The sequence below is a fragment of the Bufo bufo genome, chromosome 1, assembly GCF_905171765.1.
Source record: "Bufo bufo chromosome 1, aBufBuf1.1, whole genome shotgun sequence".
NCBI lineage: Eukaryota > Metazoa > Chordata > Amphibia > Anura > Bufonidae > Bufo > Bufo bufo.
Window position 1 is genome coordinate 232,600,752 of NC_053389.1, and position 22,488 is coordinate 232,623,239.

At 46.4% G+C, this 22,488-nt stretch overlaps 2 protein-coding genes across 7 annotated transcripts in view; one reads left to right on the top strand and one right to left on the bottom strand.

The window, feature by feature from the left end:
• DCP1B (decapping mRNA 1B) overlaps positions 1 to 14,881 on the bottom strand; it is a 39,205-nt gene extending 24,324 nt beyond the window's left edge. The window contains exons 1-3 of one of the 2 annotated variants that reach the window (XM_040436705.1): positions 14,639 to 14,775; positions 10,783 to 11,491; positions 1,704 to 1,744 (exon numbers count right to left, since the gene is read on the bottom strand). Coding sequence is in view for 1 of the 2 variants with exons in the window: in XM_040436696.1 (XP_040292630.1) it covers positions 1,704 to 1,744; positions 14,639 to 14,785 (188 nt within the window). In the remaining variant the exon portion in view is untranslated. Of the gene's footprint in view, positions 1 to 1,703; positions 1,745 to 10,782; positions 11,492 to 14,638 lie in introns of both variants that reach the window. The other variant, XM_040436696.1, reaches the window with a different exon arrangement.
• Positions 1 to 22,488, top strand: part of CACNA1C (calcium voltage-gated channel subunit alpha1 C) — a 583,432-nt gene that overhangs the window by 10,181 nt on the left and 550,763 nt on the right. The gene's annotated exons all lie outside the window — the stretch shown is intronic.

The following is a 22,488-nucleotide window of genomic DNA, read 5'->3' on the forward strand; positions in this document are numbered from 1 at the left end:
ACTGAAATCCACATGTGTTACTTGTCATATGTCATTCACCTAGCTGGTACTGTTTTACGCTGCTTTTTTTATGCATGAAAATCTGTGTGGAAAAACAGCACGTAACCTGCAAAGCACGCTGGTAGCTCAAAGGTGCCCATATACCTTCAACACCTTGTTGGTCGAACAATCAAACTCTTCCTTCTGACTCCTGCATACCCACAGACGCTCAGTTGAGCGTGTATGTGGAATCAATGGGGAGAGAGGAGAGGAATAAGCTGCTGCCAGACATCTTTGGCAGTGACTTATCTCCCAGTAGAACAAAGAAATCAGGCAGAAAAATTAAATTTATAAAGTCACGGAAAATAATGCACTTAATAGATGCAAACGTAATATATGGACTAAGCCCTCACTCTGATAATAAAATCTGAGACTCTCAGCCAATATATTTTGATCAAAACACATCTGTGCCCACCTACCCGCGCCAAGGTGGTCTCAGTCAGGCAGGTCCTACTCTAAGGCTACCTATGCCATTGGACATCTACATTCAGGAGAGCAGACCCTGCACATATAGTGTGCTGCTCCTAGTCAAGCAACCGATGAGAGGAGAAGCACGCACACCTATATGTACCCACCTAATCAAGGTGGCCTGTGGGATAGGCGAGGCAAAAGTGCACAAAAATGCTACTCCCAAGATAGAAGCGCATTCATACCTGAAGGTGCCATTCCTTCAAGACTAATCAAAAAATAACTGAAAAAAATACAGAACATCCTGCACGATACTATATGTGCAGGGTCTGCTCTCCTGAATGTAGATGCCCATACGGCTTAGGTGGGTTTCAAGTAGGACCTGCCTGCCTGGGACCACCTTGGCGCGGGCAGGCGGGCACAGATGTGTTTTGACTAAAATATATTGGCTGAGAGTCTTAGATTTTATAATCTCAGAGTGAGGGCTTAGTCGATATATTAGGTTTGCATCTATTGTGTTAGTGAATTATTTTCTGTGACTTTTTAAATGTAGCCGTGCACATCCGCATATTCATTATCATATTGTGCAGGATGTTCTGTATTTTTTTTTCAAAGAAAAATTCAATTTGTCTGATCCTTCTCTCCCCTGACATCAACCGGAGAAGAGATTATCGGAAGAGACGGTCAGTTGTTCCCACAGACAATGGCGGGATTGGCTGACAATATACTGGGGTAGATTTTTATAGCTGGTATTGAGGAAAACTGGCTTAGTTGCCCATAGCAACCAGTTTCCACCTTTCATTTTTTTTAGAGCTCCCTTGGAAAATGAAAGGTTGAATCCGATTGGTTGCTATGGGCAACTAAGCTTTTTTCTTTCTTTACACCCCCACTATACAGAGAGACCTTTAGGGTGAAGTCACACACTGCGGCATTGCTGCCGGTCTTCAGTGCTGACTTTTGCAACTAAAATCCAGGGCATGCTAAGTGTATAAGAACGAGCCGTTCCATAGTAGTGAATGGGATGGCTTCTTGTGATTACACCTGCTCACCGTTGTGGCTGCGACAGCGAGCAGGTAAACAATGAAGGAAAGGCTGCGCTGGCGCGGTGCGCGCCTTCTCTTCAACCAGCTGATCGATGGAGGTGCAGGGTGTTGGAACCCCGTTGATCTGACACTGATGACCGATCCTGAGGATAGGTCATCAATAAAAATAAATTGGACAAACCGTGAATGCTCTGCTGATGCTATGGTGCTCACCTCGTGTACACAAACAGTGTCCCTTCCACATCAGTCTTCTCCTGCAAAACAAAAAAACAGTACAGTCATTAAAGAGAACCTGTCATCCAGGACAAAAGACTGGTTCACAATCACACACAGATGAAGTGCAGGCCGGTACACCTTGCTTTACCGAGCATGCTCCGTATGCTGTTGGAAGTGGCTTTTGATGACATACCCATGCTGTGCGACGTCATTTAAAGGGCTTGTCCAGGAATTTGATATTGATGGAGGATAGGCCATCAATATCAGATTCCCAGATAACACCTTTATGGCTCATTTACACATTCAGTGTTCGGTCAGTGATTTTCATCAGTGATTTTGAGCCAAAACCAGGTGCGGCTCTAAACACAGAACAGGTACAGATCTTTCCACTTATACCTTATGTCTGTGGAGGCTCCAATCCTGGTTTTGGCTCACAATCACTGATGGAAATCACTGACCAAAACATTGACGTGTGAATGAGGCTTTAAGAGGGAACAGCCAGCTTTTCTCTTCTGAAGAGCGGCTCCACATCTATGACTCCTTTCAGGTCATTTTAATACGGCGCACACTATTTATGTTGCCTTTTTGCTACCATTGTCCCGTCACCATCCTACAGTAGATAACGCGTTGCTGGAGGTATGGGGGCAATGTTGCGCAACATTTTTTGCAATGATAGTCAAAGGTGTCGCACTGCGACAAGTTGGATTTTTGTGTGACCGTCACATCGCACGCACAGCATGTCGCAGTGCGACACCATTACAAAAAATATCGCATGACATGTCGCAGTGTAGTTGTACCCTAAACCCTCATGACAGGTTCCCTTTAAAAGGGAATTTCTTACGCCACACGGGAAGAGGCTATAGGACCAGTGTATACAATCTCCTGCTCCCGGCTACCAGTCATTATAGGCTGGGGGTGAAGCTGTAGGACAGCTGGATACTGTCTACTGTCCCTGTTATCAGCCATATCAGGCTGGGGAGAGGCTGACTGCAGTGTTCTTCAGTGAGAGGAGTGATGTGAGGTGTAGAAACCTCCCTGCCCCCTATAATCACTACGTCAACGTCACATATCTCCAGCGCTGGGAACCTGCAGAAACATTTACATCATATATTAGACACTCCTCTCATAACACCACTGGTCTATTATAGGAATGAACAGCAGGAGGCGCTGCTGTCTCAAGGCTGGAAGTTCACTATTCTGCAGCTCTGGTCCACCATCATTTACAGTGTTAAATCTTGCGGCTGCATAATAATAGTTAGTTAGAGATCAGCAAATTTCCGCTTATGAAATTCGTTCACACTTCGTTTGGTGGTAAAAGGTGAATTGCGTTATGGATTCCGTTACCACGGACCATAACGCAATTCTATGATGGAATGCATAACGCAATGCCTTTAGAGGCATTCCGTTATTCATTCCGTCATAATAGAAGTCTATGGGCTGCAGTACCATTTCCGTTATGCAGGAGAGTCCTCTAAAGGCATTCCGTCATAGAATTGCGTTATGGTCAATGGTAACGGAATCCATAACGCAAATCACCTTTTATCACTAAACGAAATGTGAACGAATTTCATAAGCAGAAATTCGCTCATCTCTAATACCACCTAGCAAAGTCATCTACCAACTCATCAAGCAGGATACTAAAGGGGAATCAAGGCCCGGGCAAGGTCCAAGATGCCTCACCCTGCCCCATACACATCTCATAGGAATGAATCGTTTCTTCTGGAATGGCGAGGCAAACTAAGGATCTGCTAGCTTTTATTATTTGCACAGAGTTACATAGTGGAAAAAGCACAATGCTCTGCAGGACAGAGTATTTCAGAAGAGTATTATGCCGATCTTGGAGAGCAATGACCTGTTCACGTCTGTGCGTGAAGGAAGGACAACGTGTGACTTAACCAATTCTAGAATGTGAACAATTGAGACACTTGGTAGGAGTCCACAGCAGTGCAGAGCACTTCAGGAGGGATATGTACCTTGTAGAAAAAAAGATCGACGATAATGGAAAGCATGCACTCTAAGATTCCTTCACACATCCATGTGACGGCCTCATCACACATCCATATTTCTTGCGTGTGTCAGTCGGCTGCAATTTCAACTGACCTGAACTCCCAACATCATAGGAATCTACGATGCTGCAAATCTGGGTCACTTAAACCCCTGGAGAGGTTGCAAGACATGCAAGAAAACTAATTTAGTGTTACCGGTCATCCCTTTTTTTTGGTAAGGGAGTCAGGCGGTGCTGTCATGGAGGTTTGGTGAAAATGTATTAGATTTTTCCTCTTCACCTTCCAAGACGACATCTGACCATGGCATCTACCAGATTAATCACAGTCCAGGGTGGGACCATCACCTGTAAGACTTTTCTTCCAAAGGCTAAATCCTATTTTAAAGCAATATCCATCCTGAAATGTTTGGGGGCCAGCCCAAGTTGCACTCTTCCAAATTTGCTCAATAGAGACCAAAGGGGTCATTTATCAAACAGAAATACGATATTAGGCATATTTCTGGCGAAGATTGCGGCACCAAGGTCCTTAGTGCTGCAATCTACAACTTCTCTCCGCTCACGCCGAAAAAGTGGGTGTGCCGTGGGTGTGGAGGGGGACACTTTTAGGGTGCTGGCACACAGTGAAGTTGTGACATGTATTTAGGATGCAGTTTTCAATTTAGTCAGTTTAGCAGCCTCATTAACCCCTGGTGTTCTGCATAGTGGGAATGATTTCATTAATTTCAGCTAGCTACAATAAAAAACTGCATCCTAACTGCATATCAGAACTGCACCGTGTGCCAGCACCCTTCGGCGTAGAACATGGTCCAAATGTAAGACAGCAAGGAAGCTGTCTTACATTTAGGCCTCTTTCCAACGAACATATTCGTTCCGTGGCCGAATTGCGGGCCGCATACGGCGGTTCCGCAATACACGGGTCACCAGCCGTGTGCATTCCGCATCACGGATGCGGAGCCATTCACTTGAATGGGTCCATAAATCCAGAGATGCGGTGCAGAATGGAACGGAAGCAAGGAACGGAACCCCACGAAAGGGCTTCCGTGGTGTTCCGTTGCGCAAAAAATAAGAACTTATTCTATCTTTTTGCAGAACGGACGGATCGCGGACCCCATTCAAGTGAATGGGTCCGTGATCTGCATGCGGCTGCCCCACTGTTGGTGCCCGCGCATTGCAGACCGCAATTTGCGGTCCGCGGCACGGGCCCGGCCAGCACACGGGAGTGTGAAAGAGGCCTTAGAAGTAGCGGAGGATCCACCGAAGTTATGTAGAGCCCGGCACATCTACCACCAGGTATATGGCTTAGTAAGACTGGCATCTAAAACGTGGTTCTTAATAAATGTGCCCCCAGAGCCCTCACCGCCCACGGGGCTGATATAGCTTCAGTTGAGTGAGCTTTCAGTTTTTCTGGCAGTTATTTCCCAATGTTTTTTTTTCAACTGGTCTTTATTGAAAATGTTGAGCCCCTTTCTCTGGACAGCCTAGAGATTCTCTAGTAGCATGCTCTGTGTTTTTACTGTGTTTCGTCAGGCAGCTCAGCTGAAGGCTCCTTATCTCTGACCTTATAAACACTCATTATAGCTTAATTCTTATCTTACTCATAAGAATGTGGTTTAAATAAGTGTTTTTGAGCTAATAGTAATTTAGAGATAAAGGTTATTAGATGACCGACACAAAGTGAAAGTATGATTCTGAACAACTAGGCAGAAGTTAACTCTGTATGACAAAGCTGCTGAATATTTTTTAATAAACACCAATTGAAAAAATGATTTTAAGCCCCAAATGAGTAAAATGCAATAATAAAAAATGACCCCAAAGGTGTACATAGCCTAAGGCCCCTTGCAAACGAGCGTGTCCGGATTAGGTCTGGATGCGTTGTGTCTGCGATCAGGGAAAATGCGAGTAGGTACGCAATTACAGTCAGTTTTGACTGCGATTGCGTTCCGGTGTTCAGTTTTTATTGTGCGGGTGCAATGCGTTTTGCACGCGCATGATAAAAAAAACTGACTGTGGTACCCAGACCTGAAATCTTCTATCTTCATTCAGCAGGACCTGTGCTGACGTCACAGCGCTCACCACGTGGTGAGCGCGATTACGTCATCAAAGGTCCTTTTGCAGGTCCTGAAATAAGAAGAAAGACGACATGAAGGCTGCGCGAACAAGAGGATGAGGCAAGTTAATTTTTATTTCATTTTTAACCCCTCAAGCCACATTTTAGTAAGAATTCTGTATTAAGAATGCTATTATTTTCCCTTATAACCATGTTATAAGGGAAAATAATACAGTAAATTGACTTTTATCAATTTACTTACATCATCTCCTAGCAACCATGCGTGAAAATCAACGCTCATCTGAACAGCCCCATTGAAGTGAATGGGTCCGGATTCAGTGCAGGTGCAATGCGTTCACCTCACGCATTGCACCCGTGCAGAATTCTCGCACGTGTGAAAGGGGCCTTAAGGGTTAAGAATGTCAACCTGATTTCTTCTAATGGTTCAAATAAAATCAGATTCCATGGAGGAACATATGTTCTATTCCTAGGTCTTAGTCTATCCGTTCACTTCAAGAATATTAATATCAATGGATGGCTCGCTACATTTTCATCACAGAAAACACTCAGCAGATACCTGAACTCTCAGTGTAGTAGGTTTAAGACCTTTGGTGAAACCTGTAGAAAATCCAAATCAGAAGGGATATGCAACTTATCCCCTGCTAAGGCCTCATGCACACAAACTTATTTTCTTTCCGTGTCCGTTCCAGGGGTTTTTTGCGGACCGTATACGGAACCATTCATTTCCATGGGTACGCAAAAAAAAAAAAAAAAAAACGGAAGTTACTCCATGTGCATTTCATTTCCGTATGTCCGTTCTGCAAAAAAATAGAACACGTCCTATTATTGTCCGCATTACGGACAAGAATAGGACTGTTCTATTAAGGGCCAGCTGTTCCGTTCCGCAAAATATAGAATGCACACGGACGTCATCCGTAATACATACAGTCGTGTGCATGAGGCCTAAGTCCGAAGTATTACACCAGGAAAGCTACTTCTTCCAGACCTTACGATAAATTCTACATGTCACCACCTTTCTACCGGCCACCATGGTGTCAATCACTTTATCTGATAAACCCTTTGTTTTAAGTATGATCCTTTCAGGATCCAAGCTGCCAGATGTAATCTTTCCACTAGAGGTTAAAAAAAAACAGACCCTGACAAAACAATTCCTTTATCCCAAGTATAGTCTATGGGCTTTCTTATTGCCACTGAGGCCAGAAGAGGATACCAGGATTTTTTTGTGTCACTTTGGAGCTATTAAAATAACCTTCACCTTTTCTTCCCACATTTTCCGTAGAACTCTTGGACTCGGGAATGGGGGAAAGGCATAGCCCAGGTGAAATTTCCATGGCAGTCAGTGCATCTATCCCTGCACTGAGCTTGTCCCGTGGATCTTGAGATAAGCGTTTGGGAAGTTTTGCATTGCTTTGACGTGAATAAGTCCACTTGTGGAAGGCCCCATTTCTGAACGAAGTGGTACAGACAGACGAATACTGGTGACATCATCTTACTTACGACAGTACCATAATATTAGACTTGAGGTGTATTATAGTAGGTATCAGTGATCAGTTCGCAGTATTCACCAGCGAACACATGGCGGGCTGCCATCTTTAGTAAGGCAGACTCACCCGTCTGGCGATGCACAGGTAAGCCCTTACCCTGTGCCGGTCTGAAATCAAATGCAGTCACTGGGAGCAGGCAGTTCCGAGAACAGCCGCCGAGGGCCTTCATCGGGCTGTTCTCATAACTGCCTGCTCCCAGTGACTGCATTTGATTTCAGACCGGCACAGGTAAGGGCTTACCTGTGCATCGCCGGACGGGTGAGTCTACCTTACTAAAGATGGCAGCCCGCATGTGTTCGCTGGCGAACACTGCGAACTGACCATCACTGGTAGGTATTTCCAACACATCTAAAGAAAGGAACACACGCAATGTTAAAGGATGCATTAACATTCTGAATGCAGTAATTGAGAGATAATTGGGTAGTGTCAATCTGTTAAAATGTATGGTCTGTGATGAAAATGAAGTGACAGGTGAGGAAAACCAAGCTCCCCAAACTTTGTGGAATTTGGTGGTGCTTTTTCTATGTTTAAAGACAAGTTGTTCATAAGGTATAATGGAGTTAACAAGACTTTTCAATCTAGTGAGGGTCCATCTACAAAATCTCTCTTGGAAAGACACAGACATAATATGACCAGAGGTTGTCCTGAAGAAGGCCAAATAAACAAACCTGTGGAGTAAGTGGAATGAATCCACAGAGATCACCTCTTCCCATAAGGACATTCTCACACCATATGCCAAAAGTCTGATCAGGGACAAGAGCATCGATGACACTGCGTGGAAGACAAATGATCTATTCTAGAAAGTCTCATTGGGGTTAATGGCGGACAACACAAATTTGCATTAGTTTGTTTGAATGTCTCCTCCTTGAAACTCCTTCATTCTCTTGGATCCAACCTCTTGACTCTACTTTGGCAGTCTGAACTCTTTAAAGAGGACCTTTCACCGATTATTACACTATGAACTAAGTATACATACATGTGGAGCGGCGCCCGGGGATCTCTCTGCACTTACTATTATCCCCGGGCGCCGCTCCGTTCTCCTGCTATGCCCTCCGGTATCTCCGTTCCCTAAGTTATGGTAGGCGGAGTCTGCCCTAGCGCTGGCCAATCGCATTGCAGAGCTCACAGCCTGGGAGAAAATAACCTCCCAGGCTGTGAGCTCTGCGCTGCGATTGGCCAGCGCTAGGGCAGACTCCGCCTACCATAACTTAGGGACTTGTATCTCCGCCTACTATAACTTAGTGAGCGGAGATACCGGAGGGCATAGCAGGAGAACGGAGCGGCGCCCGGGGATAATAGTAAGTGCAGTGAGATCCCCGGGCGCCACTCTACATATCTGTATAGTTAGTTCATAGGGTAAGAATCGGTGAAAGGTCCTCTTTAAGTAAATTGTAGATAGAAACATTAGATTTGGTTCCACCAATTAAAAAAATCTCATCTGCCAGGGATTGAAGTATTTTGTTCCTCGTCCCTCCTTGACGATTTAGACTGTGACCACAGTTATGTTGTCAGAGTGGATCAGAACATTCTGATTAACTATGTTTGGGGTAAAAAACAGCCCTCAGCTCTCTGTAATTTGATGACATCCAACTTTATTTGGTTCCAGAGTCCCTGGGAAGACAGCTGGTGAAGGTGTGCACTCCATCCCCAGAGACTTGGGATCTGTAGTTTAAATCTGATGGTCTCGATTTACCCAAGTCAAACGTGATTCTAAGTTTCTTCTTGACCCCACCAACTTCGAGATCTTTTTACCTGGTCTGGGATCACTATAACCTCCTCCAGGGAGTTTCGTCTTTAGTTCAACTAATGGAGAATGCATCTTTGTAGAGGATGAGAATGGAATTGTGCCCACCGTACTGCAGGAATCCATGCTGTGAATACCACCAGACCATCACTTGTACCGGACAGGAACTCTTCTTCCACAGTTCCTTAACTTGGTAATGGATTTTCTTAGGTGGAAGGAAAGACATCTGACATGCAAAGTGTATTAGAATTTGCGATTTTCCCCAATTTATCAACTGCTGGAACTTTTGGGAAAGGCGACATTCAATTTCCTCCTTTGTTTTTGCTATCAGCAACATATCGTCCAGATGTGGGCAGCACGGTGGCTCAGTAGTTAGCACTGGTGCCTTGTAGCACTGGGTTCGTATCCGACCAAGGACAACATCTGCATGGAGTTTGTATGTTCTCCCTGTGTTTGGGTGGGTTTCCTCTGGGTACTCCGGTTTCCTCCCACACTCCAAACACAAACTGATAGGGACCTTAGACTGTGAGCCCCATTGGGGACAGCTTGGTGCTAATGTCTGTAAAGTGCTGCAGAACATAGTAGTGCTATATAAGTGCATAAAATAAATAAATATGGAATAATGAGAATGTTTCATTTCCTCAACCAAGCTGCCATGTCCAGCATGATTTCTGTGAACAGCCCAGGAGACGACGTGATCCCAAAAGGAAGTGCTTGAGACTGAATGGTTTTAGATTCCCTGCTATGAAGGCTGCTTTTCTCTGATATTTATGATGTGAAGAATGAATTCTAGAGGCCATAAAGGTCCCTTCTTGCTAAAGATTTATTGTAAATTTTATTGACTCCATTTCGAATTTTATGATCTTGATGAATTTTTTTCAAATTTATTATTGAATCAAATTTCCCATTTGGCCTGGGGACAAAATACACTGTGGAGTAGTACCCCACCCCTATTTGATCTTGGGACACCGGAATTAACACAACCACGTGTATCAAATCATTTCCCCGCCCTCCAAAACTTTCCGCAATGTTTCTTAACTCTTAGGCTACTTTCACACTGGCGTTTTGGCTTTCCGTTTGCGAGATCCGTTCAGGAAAAGGATCCGCTCAGAATGCCTCAGCTTGCCTCCGTTCCGTCTCCATTCCGCTTTGGAGGCGGACACCAAAACGCTGCAAGTCCTGACACCCAATGTAAGTCAATAGGGACGGATCCGTCTTGGCTATGTTACAGATAATACAAACGGATCAGTTCTGAACGGATGCAGACGGTTGTATTATCTAAACGGATCCGTACCAAACGCGAGTGTGAAAGTAGCCTAAGCTGGGGTAATAATGAAGTTTGTGGGAGGGTTTACAAGGAGGCCGAGACAAGATGTTTATAACCCAAAAATACGAGGAAACCTTCCTCCCGGGGTCCACAAACCACCTCGGTCTCCCTGCTCCCTCCACAGGACTTCTGACATCATTTCTTTGTGGATTCAGAACTGTTGGGATTACACAGAAATCCGCTGTTCTTTCCTTGCTTGTAATATTTCCACTTGTCTGTCTTCCCTTCTTTATTGTGAATCCTGTTTTTTTTACACCTATAAAAAGGGATATTTCCTTTTCTGTCTTCAGGAAAACTCCTTTTGGAATCGGAGGCCTTCTCAAGGATTTTTTTTCTAGATCCTTGCCAAAAAACTGTTCACCATGGAAAGGAAGGTTACATGGCTTACCTTTTGAACTCACATCATCTCCCGACCATGATCTGAGCCATAACGCCCTTCTAGTTGTGTTGCTGAGAGCAGTAGTTCTTGCCGTGAGCCAACTGAATCCGCTGTAGCATCAGATTTAAAACTAAATCAATCAACCGTAATGGAAACGAAGCAATCAAGTTTTCATATGGAGAAGAGTTTCTCAATAAATTCTCCAATCCTGCCAACCATATTTTATGTGATGAAGCAACAGACGTGGCTGCCAGTTTGGGCTTAAAATAGGTTGAGGCAGCTTCCCATGTTTTTCAAGACAGGAATCAACCTTGTCCATAGGGAGCCTGTAAGGACCCCGTGTCCACAAAGGGCAAGGAGTTCTATTTGGACAACGATACATCCACTTTTGGACAGTCAGTAAGATTTTTCTCATCCTGTTCATCAAAGAGTAATCTACATCGCACATAGCTCTGGGTACAAGAACGTTCCTATCCGGATTTCTCCATTCCAGCTTAATTAAGGAATGTAAACTTTTAGGCACCGGAAAGAACACGCCCTTTCCTTTCTTCCAGTCCACGGAGCATTTCGTCACCAACTGATCTTTGAACTTTAACATCTTTCATCTCTCATAGACGGCTTTCAATATGTCATTAGTGTCTTCTGACGAAAATAAATCCAATCCAGAAACATGAACTTTCAATTCCAGAAGAAGTAGATACCCCTTTTTGCTCTGGTCCTGGAAGGGGATCAATTACACGCAGAAGAAAAAATTCTGCCAATTCTTGGCAAACAAGTCCTTTCATTTTATCTCTCCAGGAAGGGACTGTTTGTCTAACAATATCAACCAGACATTTATTTTTTTTTTTACCTATTTTTTTGTTGACTTTTCAGGCACTTCTACCCCACGTATTCTGCACTGACTTGGTCTGACTGACATTAGCCACGGCACTCACACACAGGCATGAATGCTGCCCATTACACTCACTGCTACGCTGATGCCAGGCTCCATGCCCTCTACAGCTTCCGACTTTGTGGCAACAAGCCATCCAAATATAAGAAGTACCCATACAAGGGTCAGAGGACGACTTCTGCCTTAACCCATGCACCATTTATCTGCCAATCGACAAACAGACAGCCAAAGACATCAGCAAGGGGCCAGAAGTTTTCAGTGGTGCGGTCTGCAAAACACAGATCCCGGCCAAGTGCAAGCCGCCATATTTTTTTTTTTAAACTTCTGTAAAAATGTCCTATCCTTGTCCATTTCAAGCATTTTTTTCACAGAAGTTAAAAACCAAATGGTGGTTTGCACTCGGCCGGGATCCGCAATTTGCGGACTGCAAAAAACACAGCCCTGTACTTGAGCACTAATGCCTTAGGCCTCATGCACACGGACGTTTTTTTGCGGTCCGCAAAAACGGTTTCCGTTGCTCCGTGATCCGTGTCCGTTTTTTCATCCGTGGGTCTTCCTTGATTTTTGATGGATCCACGGACATGAAAAGTGAAAAAAAAAACAGTCAAGTTTGCATTGAAAATGATAGGAAAAACGGACACGGATCACGGACGCGGATGACTATCTTGTGTGCATCCGTGATTTTTCACGGACCCATTGATTTGAATAGGTCCGTGAACCGTTGTCCGTGAAAAAAAAAAAATAGGACAGGTCATATTTTTTTCACGGACTGGAAGAACGGATCACGGACGCGGAAGCCAATCGGTGCATTTTCCGATTTTTACACGGACCCATTGAAATTCAATGGGTCAGCAAAAAAAAAAACGGAAAACGGAACAACGGCCGCGGATGCACACAGCGGTCGTGTGAATGAGGCCTTACTGACACGTCAGTGTTTGGTCAGTGATTTCCATCAGTGATAGGCCTCATGCACACGGCCGTTGTTTTCGTCCGCATCTGAGCTGCAGTTTTGGCACTTCAATGGGGCCGCAAAAAATGCAGACAGCACTCCGTGTACTGTCCGCATCCGTTGCTCCGTTGGGTGGTCCACAAAAAAAATATAACCTGTCCTTTTCTTGTCCGTTTAGCAGACAAGAATAGGCAGTTATATCAATGGCTGTCCGTGCGGTTCCGCAAATTGCAGAACGCACACGGATGCCGTGTTTTGCGGATCTGCAATTTGCGGACCGCAAAACACACAACAGTCGTGTGCATGAGGCCATATTGAGCCAAAACCAGGTGCGTCTCTAAACACAGAACAGGGGCAGACTTTTCCCTTATACCTTATGTCTGTGCAGTCTCCAATCCTGGTTTTGGCTCACAATCACTGATGGAAATCACCGACCAAAACCCAAAACACTGATGTGTGAATGAGGCCTAATTCAATAGATTTCAGCACTCTAAAGGGTTACACAGCATTATAAATCATTAGAACAACAATTGTGGAGCATCGATTCGTATGACTATGTTGTGCCATTGCTTTATTATTCCTCCTAGACATTATGAATACATTTTCATCAGTTTGCAATGGTCCAGATGGGTGTTACCAGTTGGGGGTGGTGTCCCTGCAAAGTCCGACACTATCCAATCAGTGCTGCCAGTGTCCGACTGTGCAGGGACACAACCCCCAACTGGTGACACCCATCTGGACCTTTATAGCAGTCTGCTAGCAATGCATTCAGAAGAATACAATCTCCAGAATCATTATTACATGGGTATTGCAAGTAGCTACCAAAATAGTCATGTCAGGAGAGGTGACAGGTACGATTTATGGTACTGGGATTAGGCATGAATGACAGATTAGAAGGGATTTACCACACAGTCTGGCACATGACTTCGGGCCCTTGCCCTCCGAGACATACGGTCCGTGAGTGGGCCATACATTCCAGAGCGGCATTGATCGTGCGAACGGCAGCACACAGCGGTCAATGCCGCTCCAGGACGACATATGGCCCGCTCACGGACAGTAGATCTCGGAGGGCATACGGTTGTGTGCAAGGCCCCTAAAGGCAATTCAGATCATATAGATTTAGTCGTTAATACAGACTACTCTTCAGGACGCTATTCGTGTTCAAGACGGATCACATAATGACCTATACAAGTCCCTGGAGTTATTCCCATATCCGTGGGCCCAATCCGAGACTCTCCCCGTAGGTCCTACTCTTATGGATGAGACCAGCCCTTTCCATTGATGCAGACGGAAGTTTTATGTGTTAGGTGAGACAAAAGGCAGACACGGCTGTGTGCATGAGGCCTTAGGCCTAGGGTGTGCACACATTCGGTTTTAGGCCGGACAGTCCGTTTTTCGAACTCCCTGCCCTCTGTCCGGCACAGGGTCTGGATGGACGCAGGGATGTCCTCCTTTTCAGTAGCTCACACTCAGACAGTAGCAGTAGTATTCCATGTGCATTCTGTTTCCGTATTTCCGTTCCGCCAAGGAACAGAACATGTCCTATTATTGTCCGCATTACGGACAAGGATAAGACTGTTCTATTAGGGGCCAGCTGTTCCGTTCGGCTAAATACGGAATGCACACGGACGTCATCCATGTTTTTAGCGGACCGCTAAATACATACGGTCGTGTGCAAGAGGTTTTTTTTAAATCTTTTTTGGCGTGTAAACACCTTTATGTGGAAACGCAGACCTACTTCTGATCATTGGGCAGAGGACTATTCTGCACAAAGACGCTGATGTCACACAGGGCTGTTGTGACGTCGTCTGTGAATGCATGGTTCCTGGTGCGCCCCCTAGCTGCAAAAAATCAGTACACGAGGATACAAATATGACACAAGAACGGACATAAAGATTCCAATAGACTGTAACCTGGCAACAGAGGAAGCAGCATGGAGGAGGCCGGTGTAGCCGCCCCCTGTACACAGCCTGGCAGTGCGGGACAGGACAGACCGGGGCTGCGGCCCTCCACTCGTCACTCACCCACTCATTAGCCTTGTGACTGAAGGTATACAGAGCCACCTGGCTGGCCACGTCCACAATGCCCTGAATGTACGGGTCATGCCGTCTGAGAGCTGCCAGGCTGATGTCCAAACCTCGGCCGAGCGGGCCGCTCCCGGGCGCCGCCATGTTACCTGCTCAGCATCTCTTCTGTAGACCTGGCAAAGCGAGTGCCGAGCCAGGGAAGAGAGTCGAACACCGAGCGTTGTCACCCCCAGCAACGGGAATGAACAGGGGACGGGTAACTGGGCTATGCAGAGGGGCTGATGATGACTCCACCCTGTATTTTATCATTTGAGGCTCTTTTTTTTTTTTTTTTTTTTTATAAAGCTAGGGAAGAGTAATAGAGCAAATACGAACTGATACAGTTGTCGTCCATAGCAACCAATCAGAGAAAAGTTCTCATTATACTGAGAAAATGGAAGCTGAGACCTGATTGGTTGTTATAGGCAACTACACCAGTTTGACTTTGCAGTGGTTTTGAAAACTTTTCTCCATATTATCTTCTTTTCTGTATACTGGAGGGCTCATTATGGCCGCCACTCTGCAGTGTGACTTAGGGTACTTTCACACTAGCTGCAGGACGGATCCGACAGGCTGTTCACCCTGTCAGATCCGTCCTGCCGCTATTTCGCCGTGCCGCCGGACTGCCGCTCTGGCCCCATTGACTATAATGGGGACGGGGAGGGGGCGGAGCTCCGGCGCAGCACGGCAGTGCACGGCGAGAGGCCGCCGGACTAAAAAGTCGGACATGCAGTACTCGGATCCGTCCTGCCGCTAGTGTGAAAGTAGCCTAAGCTCAGTCGCCACTGTGACAAGTAGTTTTGCCAGAAGTCATTTCTAACTAGACATAACTAGATAATGACTGGAATGATGGCCATATTGTTTATCACCCATAAAAATGATGGAACTCTGTGGGTGACTATGACCACCATGTTCCATTATTACCTTCTAGTAGTGCTGCTCAGACTTGTCTCACAGACTATTCTGGAATAGAATGCCGGGAATCGGCTAGACAAAAAACACTACACTTTTCTGGCCGATTCTCTGCAGATTTGCCGGATCACCGCTGGACCCCATTATACACTGCTCAAAAAAATAAAGGGAACACAAAAATAACACATCCTAGATCTGAATTAATTAAATATTCTTCTGAAATACTTTGTTCTTTACATAGTTGAATGTGCTGACAACAAAATCACACAAAAATTGAAAAATGGAAATCAAATTTTTCAACCCATGGAGGTCTGGATTTGGAGTCACACTCAAAATTAAAGTGGAAAAACACACTACAGGCTGATCCAACTTTGATGTAATGTCCTTAAAACAAGTCAAAATGAGGCTCAGTAGTGTGTGTGGCCTCCACGTGCCTGTATGACCTCCCTACAACGCCTGTGCATGCTTCTGATGAGGTGGCGGACGGTCTCCTGAGGGATCTCCTCCCAGACCTGGACTAAAGCATCTGCCAACTCCTGGACAGTCTGTGGTGCAACATGACGTTGGTGGATAGAGCGAGACATGATGTCCCAGATGTGCTCAATTGGATTCAGGTCTGGGGAACGGGCGGGCCAGTCCATAGCATCAATGCCTTCGTCTTGCAGGAACTGCTGACACACTCCAGCCACATGAGGTCTAGCATTGTCTTGCATTAGGAGGAACCCAGGGCCAACCGCACCAGCATATGGTCTCACAAGGGGTCTGAGCATCTCATCTCGGTACCTAATGGCAGTCAGGCTACCTCTGGCGAGCACATGGAGGGCTGTGCGGCCCTCCAAAGAAATGCCACCCCACACCATTACTGACCCAATGCCAAACCGGTCATGCTGGAGGATGTTGCAGGCAGCCGAACGTTCTCCATGGCGTCTCAAGACTCTGTCACGTCTGTCACATGTGCTCAGTGTGAACCTGCTTTCATCTGTGAAGAGCACAGGGCGCCAGTGGCGAATTTGCCAATCTTGGTGTTCTCTGGCAAATGCCAAATGTCCTGCACGGTGTTGGGCTGTAAGCACAACCCCCACCTGTGGACGTCGGGCCCTTATATCACCCTCATGGAGTCTGTTTCTGACCGTTTGAGCAGACACATGCACATTTGTGGCCTGCTGGAGGTCATTTTGCAGGGCTCTGGCAGTGCTCCTCCTGTTCCTCCTTGCACAAAGACGAAGGTAGCGGTCCTGCTGCTGGGTTGTTGCCCTCCTACGGCCTCCTCCACGTCTCCTGATGTACTGGCCTGTCTCCTGGTAGCGCCTCCATGCTCTGGACACTACGCTGACAGACACAGCAAACCTTCTTGCCACAGCTCGCATTGATGTGCCATCCTGGATAAGCTGCACTACCTGAGCCACTTGTGTGGGTTGTAGACTCCGTCTCATGCTACCACTAGAGTGAAAGCACCGCCAGCATTCAAAAGTGACCAAAACATCAGCCAGGAAGCATAGGAACTGAGAAGTGGTCTGTGTCACCACCTGCAGAACCACTCCTTTATTGGGGGTGTCTTGCTAATTGCCTATAATTTCCACCTGTTGTCTATCCCATTTGCACAACAGCATGTGAAATTGATTGTCACTCAGTGTTGCTTCCTAAGTGGACAGTTTGATTTCACAGAAGTGTGATTGACTTAGAGTTACATTGTGTTGTTTAAGTGTTCCCTTTATTTTTTTGAGCAGTGTAGTTTATAGGGCTGGATGGCATTCCGGTAGCGTCCAGCAATGCTGGATTCGCAGCCTGCTCCCGGATGGAAGAGCCTGCCAGATCAGCAAACACAAATGTGAAACAAGCCTAATCTGCCATTGTGAGCTGAGGTCTGTATGCCAAAAGAGTTTGCTATCCTCAGGCCTGTAACAAATCCTATATATACCTCCCAAGTTTTGGATGTGACAAGAAGGGACAATAGCAGTGTCGTGCATAGCGCACCACACCTCCAACTCCACCCAATACATATCTATACACACCCAATCCCGCCTGCTCCCATTAGTCTCCGACTCCCCCCACACAGTATTTATGCCCACATTGTGCCTCTTCACAGTAGTTATCCCCACAGTGTGCTCCCACAGAGTAGGTATGCACACACTATGCCCCCTCACAGTAGTTATGCCCACATTGTGCCCCCCTTTAGTAGTTATGCCCATGTTTTGCCTCTCTTTCAGTAGTTACGCCCACTTTTTGCCCCTTTCAGTAGTAATGCCCACATTGTGCCCCACTTTCAGTAGGTATGCCCACAGTGTGCCCTATTTTCAGTAGTAATGCCTACACTGTGCCCCTCTTTCAGTAGAGTAGTGCAACCTCTGTTATGCCCAGATATGTGCCACCTCACAGTAGTTATGACAGATATGAGTCCCCTCACAGTAGCAGTGCCCAGATATGTGCCCCCTCACAGTAGTTATGCCCAGATGTTCCCTCCCATAGTAGTTACGACAGATATGCACCCCCTCACAGTAGCAAATCTAGCAATGCCCAGATATGTGCCCGCTCACAGTAGGGATGCCCAGATATTGCTCCCTCACATTAATATGCCCAGTTATGTGCAGGGCTGTGGAGTCGGTAGATAAATGCTCTGACTCCAACTCCGACTCCTCGGTTTTTGGTACTTCCGACTCCGACTCCTCTGTATTTAATATGCGAATGTATTTTATACATTCCTTGAAGGAAAGAAAGGCAACATACATGTCATTAGCACAGAACTACTGGCTAGGAAGCTGCTGCCTTCTCCTTTGTGTGCTGATCTTCTGCTGAAGATAGGGCAGTGGGGGGATCCAGGACGGGGCATTTATTGTAGAACCTGATTTCCCTAGTAGAATCCCATAGTCATGTTTAAAGTTTCAGCTAACAATCTGAGTTTACAAGTTTTTATAGCCTTAGCTGAATGACAGCAGTTTTTCAAATGGTTTACAGCTTCAGTCTTGAGCTATTGACTATCCATTCCCTTCACTTATTCCCTGTAACAGCGGAACACAACACAATGGAAAGTATAAGTATTGCCGCTCCTTAGGCTACTTTCACACTAGCGTTCGGAGCGGATCCGTCTGATGTTTCATCAGACGGATCCGCTCCGATAATGCAGACGTTTGCATCCGTTCAGAACGGATCCGTCTGCATTATTACTTAGAAAATTTTCTAAGTCTGAAAGTAGCCTGAGCGGATCCGTTCAGACTTTACATTGAAAGTCAATGGGGAACGGATCCGCTTGAAGATTGAGCCATATGGTGTCATCTTCAAGCGGATCCGTCCCCATTGACTTCCATTATAAGTCTGGACGGATCCGCTCGCCTCCGCACGGCCAGGCGGACACCCGAACGCTGCAAGCAGCGTTCAGGTGTCCGCTCACTGAGCGGAGCGGAGGCTGAACGCTGGCAGGCGGATGCATTCTCAGTGGATCCGCCTCCACTGAGAATGCATTAGGGCCAGACGGATGCGTTCGGGGCCGCTCGTGAGCCCCTTCAAACGGAGCTCACGAGCGGACACTCGAACGCTAGTGTGAAAGTAGCCTTAACTGTGCGTTGCGTGCCATATAGTGAAGCATATGAAAAGCATGCTTCTTTATGGTCACTTAACGTGTTCGTTTTGTGGTAACGTGACGCACTGCATGCATTGGCCTTTATTCTTACAGTAGAGAAGTACCTTTTTTTTTTGCAAAAGTAGGGGAAAAATAGCAGTGCGTCTTATGGGGGGCGAATGCTGCGACCGTCCGGTGAATAGGCTGAAAGGGAGGAGGGGCCCGCAGTGCAGTCACTGTATTCTACTACACCGGGCCCCGCTCACTGTAGTATACGGTAATCATATCTAACTTGTGGGTATTGTTAAAGTATTCCAATCATCTTAAATCTAGCGCTGTACTACTTACTACTAACTTCTTGGCAGTCAGGAGGCCGGGTGGGTGCTCGTAGCGTAGCTCACTACGTCACGCGCCCGCTCCGCCCACTTTAGGAATGAAGCAGGCACCGGGCCCCGCTGCCATTACAGAAACAGATGCCGGCCCCCATTCACTACACAGGGACACTGTTATGGGGGGGGATCTGTGGATGACACATAAGATAAGATGCTATATATGTGTCATCCACAGATGCCCCCATAACAGTGCAATCCACAGATGCCCCCACAATGATCCCCCATAACAGTGCCATCCACATATGCCCCCATAACAGTGCCATCCACAGATGCCCCCATAATAGTGTCATCCACAGACCACCATTAGTTCAAAATATTTTTTTCTTATTTTCCTCCTCAAAAACCTAGGTGCTTCTTACGGGCAGGTGCGTCTTATAGGGCGAAAAATACGGTAATTAATTATAACTTTTTGTGAATTGGGACATTTAAATTATTTTTTTTATTCCAACTTAAATCTAGTAGGAGTCGGAGTCGGTTAATTTTTTGCCGACTCCGACTCCAGGTACCCAAAATTGACTCCGACTCCTCGACTCCGACTGACTCCACAGCCCTGGTTATGTGCCCTCTCACAGTAATATGCCCAGTTATGTGCCCCCTCATAGTAATATGCCCAGTTATGTGCCCTCTCACAGTAATATGCCCAGTTATATGCCCTCTCACAGTAATATGCCCAGTTATGTGCTCCCTCGCAGAAAATATGCCCAGCTGTGCCCCCTCAGAAATTTGGCCAGGATTGTGCCCCCTCACAGAAAGTAAAAAAAAAAACAAAAAAAAACACACACCTCCTTTAGCCAGAGCAGAATCCACATCGGCTGCACTGGTTTGTGGAGGAGCCGGCAGGGGAGAGGAATAATGGAGCAGGGAGCTGATGGGTCTCTGCTTCATCATTACAGGCAACTGTTTCTGCTTCCTATGGAAGGAAAGACAGCTGTTAGAGAGCGGGACATCCCTGCCCCCTGTACAGGGACAGCCACTGCAATCTGGGACTGTCCTGCCAGATCTGGGATGGTTGGGAGGTGTGCGCTCCTCATACACAGCCCAGCAACACAAATTGTGACCACATCGTGCCTGCTGGGGAGCACCGGCAGCTGAGCCTAATGGTGAAACAGGGAGCAGAATAACTACTTATTAATACATAAATTAGGTCTTGGGTGCACCTTATGGTAGGGCCAAGCCCCTTGGAGCACCAGAGCGCCTCCTCTCTGCACTTAGTGCCAATCCCCCATCCCCTTGATTGACAGGGCCAGGCATCATTCCTGGCCCTGTAATCTTGCGGATGCACTATTTGGGCCCGCCCCTGCAAGATAGACCACAGGCCTATAACCAGCAGGCCTTTCAGAGGCTCTGCAAATAGCCACAGTACCCCTCAGGGGAGGAACACAGGAAAAGATACCACCATTGCCATTTGGACTGCACTGGTACTTGTACTCTGAGCATCATTTACCTCTTGGACTAAGAAGACTTGTGCACCCCATATTGTCGGTCAAAGTCCTGCTGCTGCACTGAGGACGCATGGTTGTTGAGCCTTGGCCAGCAGCATTGTGTCTGCACCATTTCTACGTGCGGTTCATCTGCACCACACTACTCACTCACATAGATGCATCATTTGAGACATTGAGCCACAGTGCAAAATCTTTAACAGGGCCCAACCTACCACATGTCGATTATCACACTGGTATTTGCCTTTTGGCCCTTTGGGGCCCCTCAGGCCTGGGTGAATCTGAGCCCCACCCCCTATAGCTTTTTTGTTGTTGTTGTTGTGAACCTCAAATGTGTGCAGAACTCTCTGGAGGAACCATGTTTGGCAACCAAAGGGGTGAGGAATTGACTCATGAGACGAAGGAAGTTGGGGGTGGGGGGAACAAACCACAGGCCCTTCTTTACTATGTGGAAAAACTTTGCATTGTAATAGGGGTCCCCCATATAGACATTGCTCCAGTAAGCGCCACAGCCAATTCAATGCCTCCTTCCGCCCCCATTATGACCTCCCATTTTCCTCTAAACATTGTAGTCCTGACGGGCAGAATGGTCATAGGCCCTACAGGGAAATTTCCCAGCGGGCTAATCCAAGCCCTCCTCTCTGCCGCTGGCCGGGCACATATTGGGCACTTGGCGTTAATTAACGCTGTGAGAATCAGAGAGAATTGGAGGAGGAGGACCGAAAATGGCAGCTATTGATCGCCACCACAGAGGAACAGCTTTTGGGGCAGTATATATTGTGCTGCACTGTGGTATTTGGATCTACTGAGATAGTATTTTGTGCTATGGTATTGCTAACCCTGTCTGTCAATTTGGATATGCCTACAATACGGGGCCACTCTTAGGGCTCTTTCATACGAGCGGATGCCGTGCAGGTAATCCACTGCGTGAAGGAGAGCCAAGCCCCGCTCCGGACAGCAGAGACACGGAGCAGTAACATGACTGATAATGCTCGGTGCCTCTCTGTGATCTATTTACTACAAGATCGCAGCGACAACGTTATCTCACTAGATGGAGAGAAGACCACGGTACTCAATGGGCCAGATTTATCATTAGCTCAGGTCAGAATAATGGAGTGAAAAAGTCCCCAAAAAAGTCCCAAACGCTAAAACTGCGCACAAATTTGCGACTTTTTTCTGCTCTGCACTATGCTCGCCAGTTTTCTGAAAGTGGGCGTGTTTTCTTATGTAATCGAATCTCTAGACAGATTTACTATTGGGACTATTTAAAAAGTCGCAAAAAAGTCGCAATTTCACTCCAGTGAGGACCATGCTTATCTTATGAGACTTTTTAATAGAACATGCGACTTTTTCATAAAAACGTGCGACTTTTTCGTAAAGATGTGCGACTTTTGTAAAGCTGCTTACTGACGGAAAAACTGCTACCGTCAAACCACATTTATTACAGTCTTAAAGGGCCGATCATAAATCTGACTTGGCTAAAACTGACTTTAGCCATATGTGAAAGTGGAG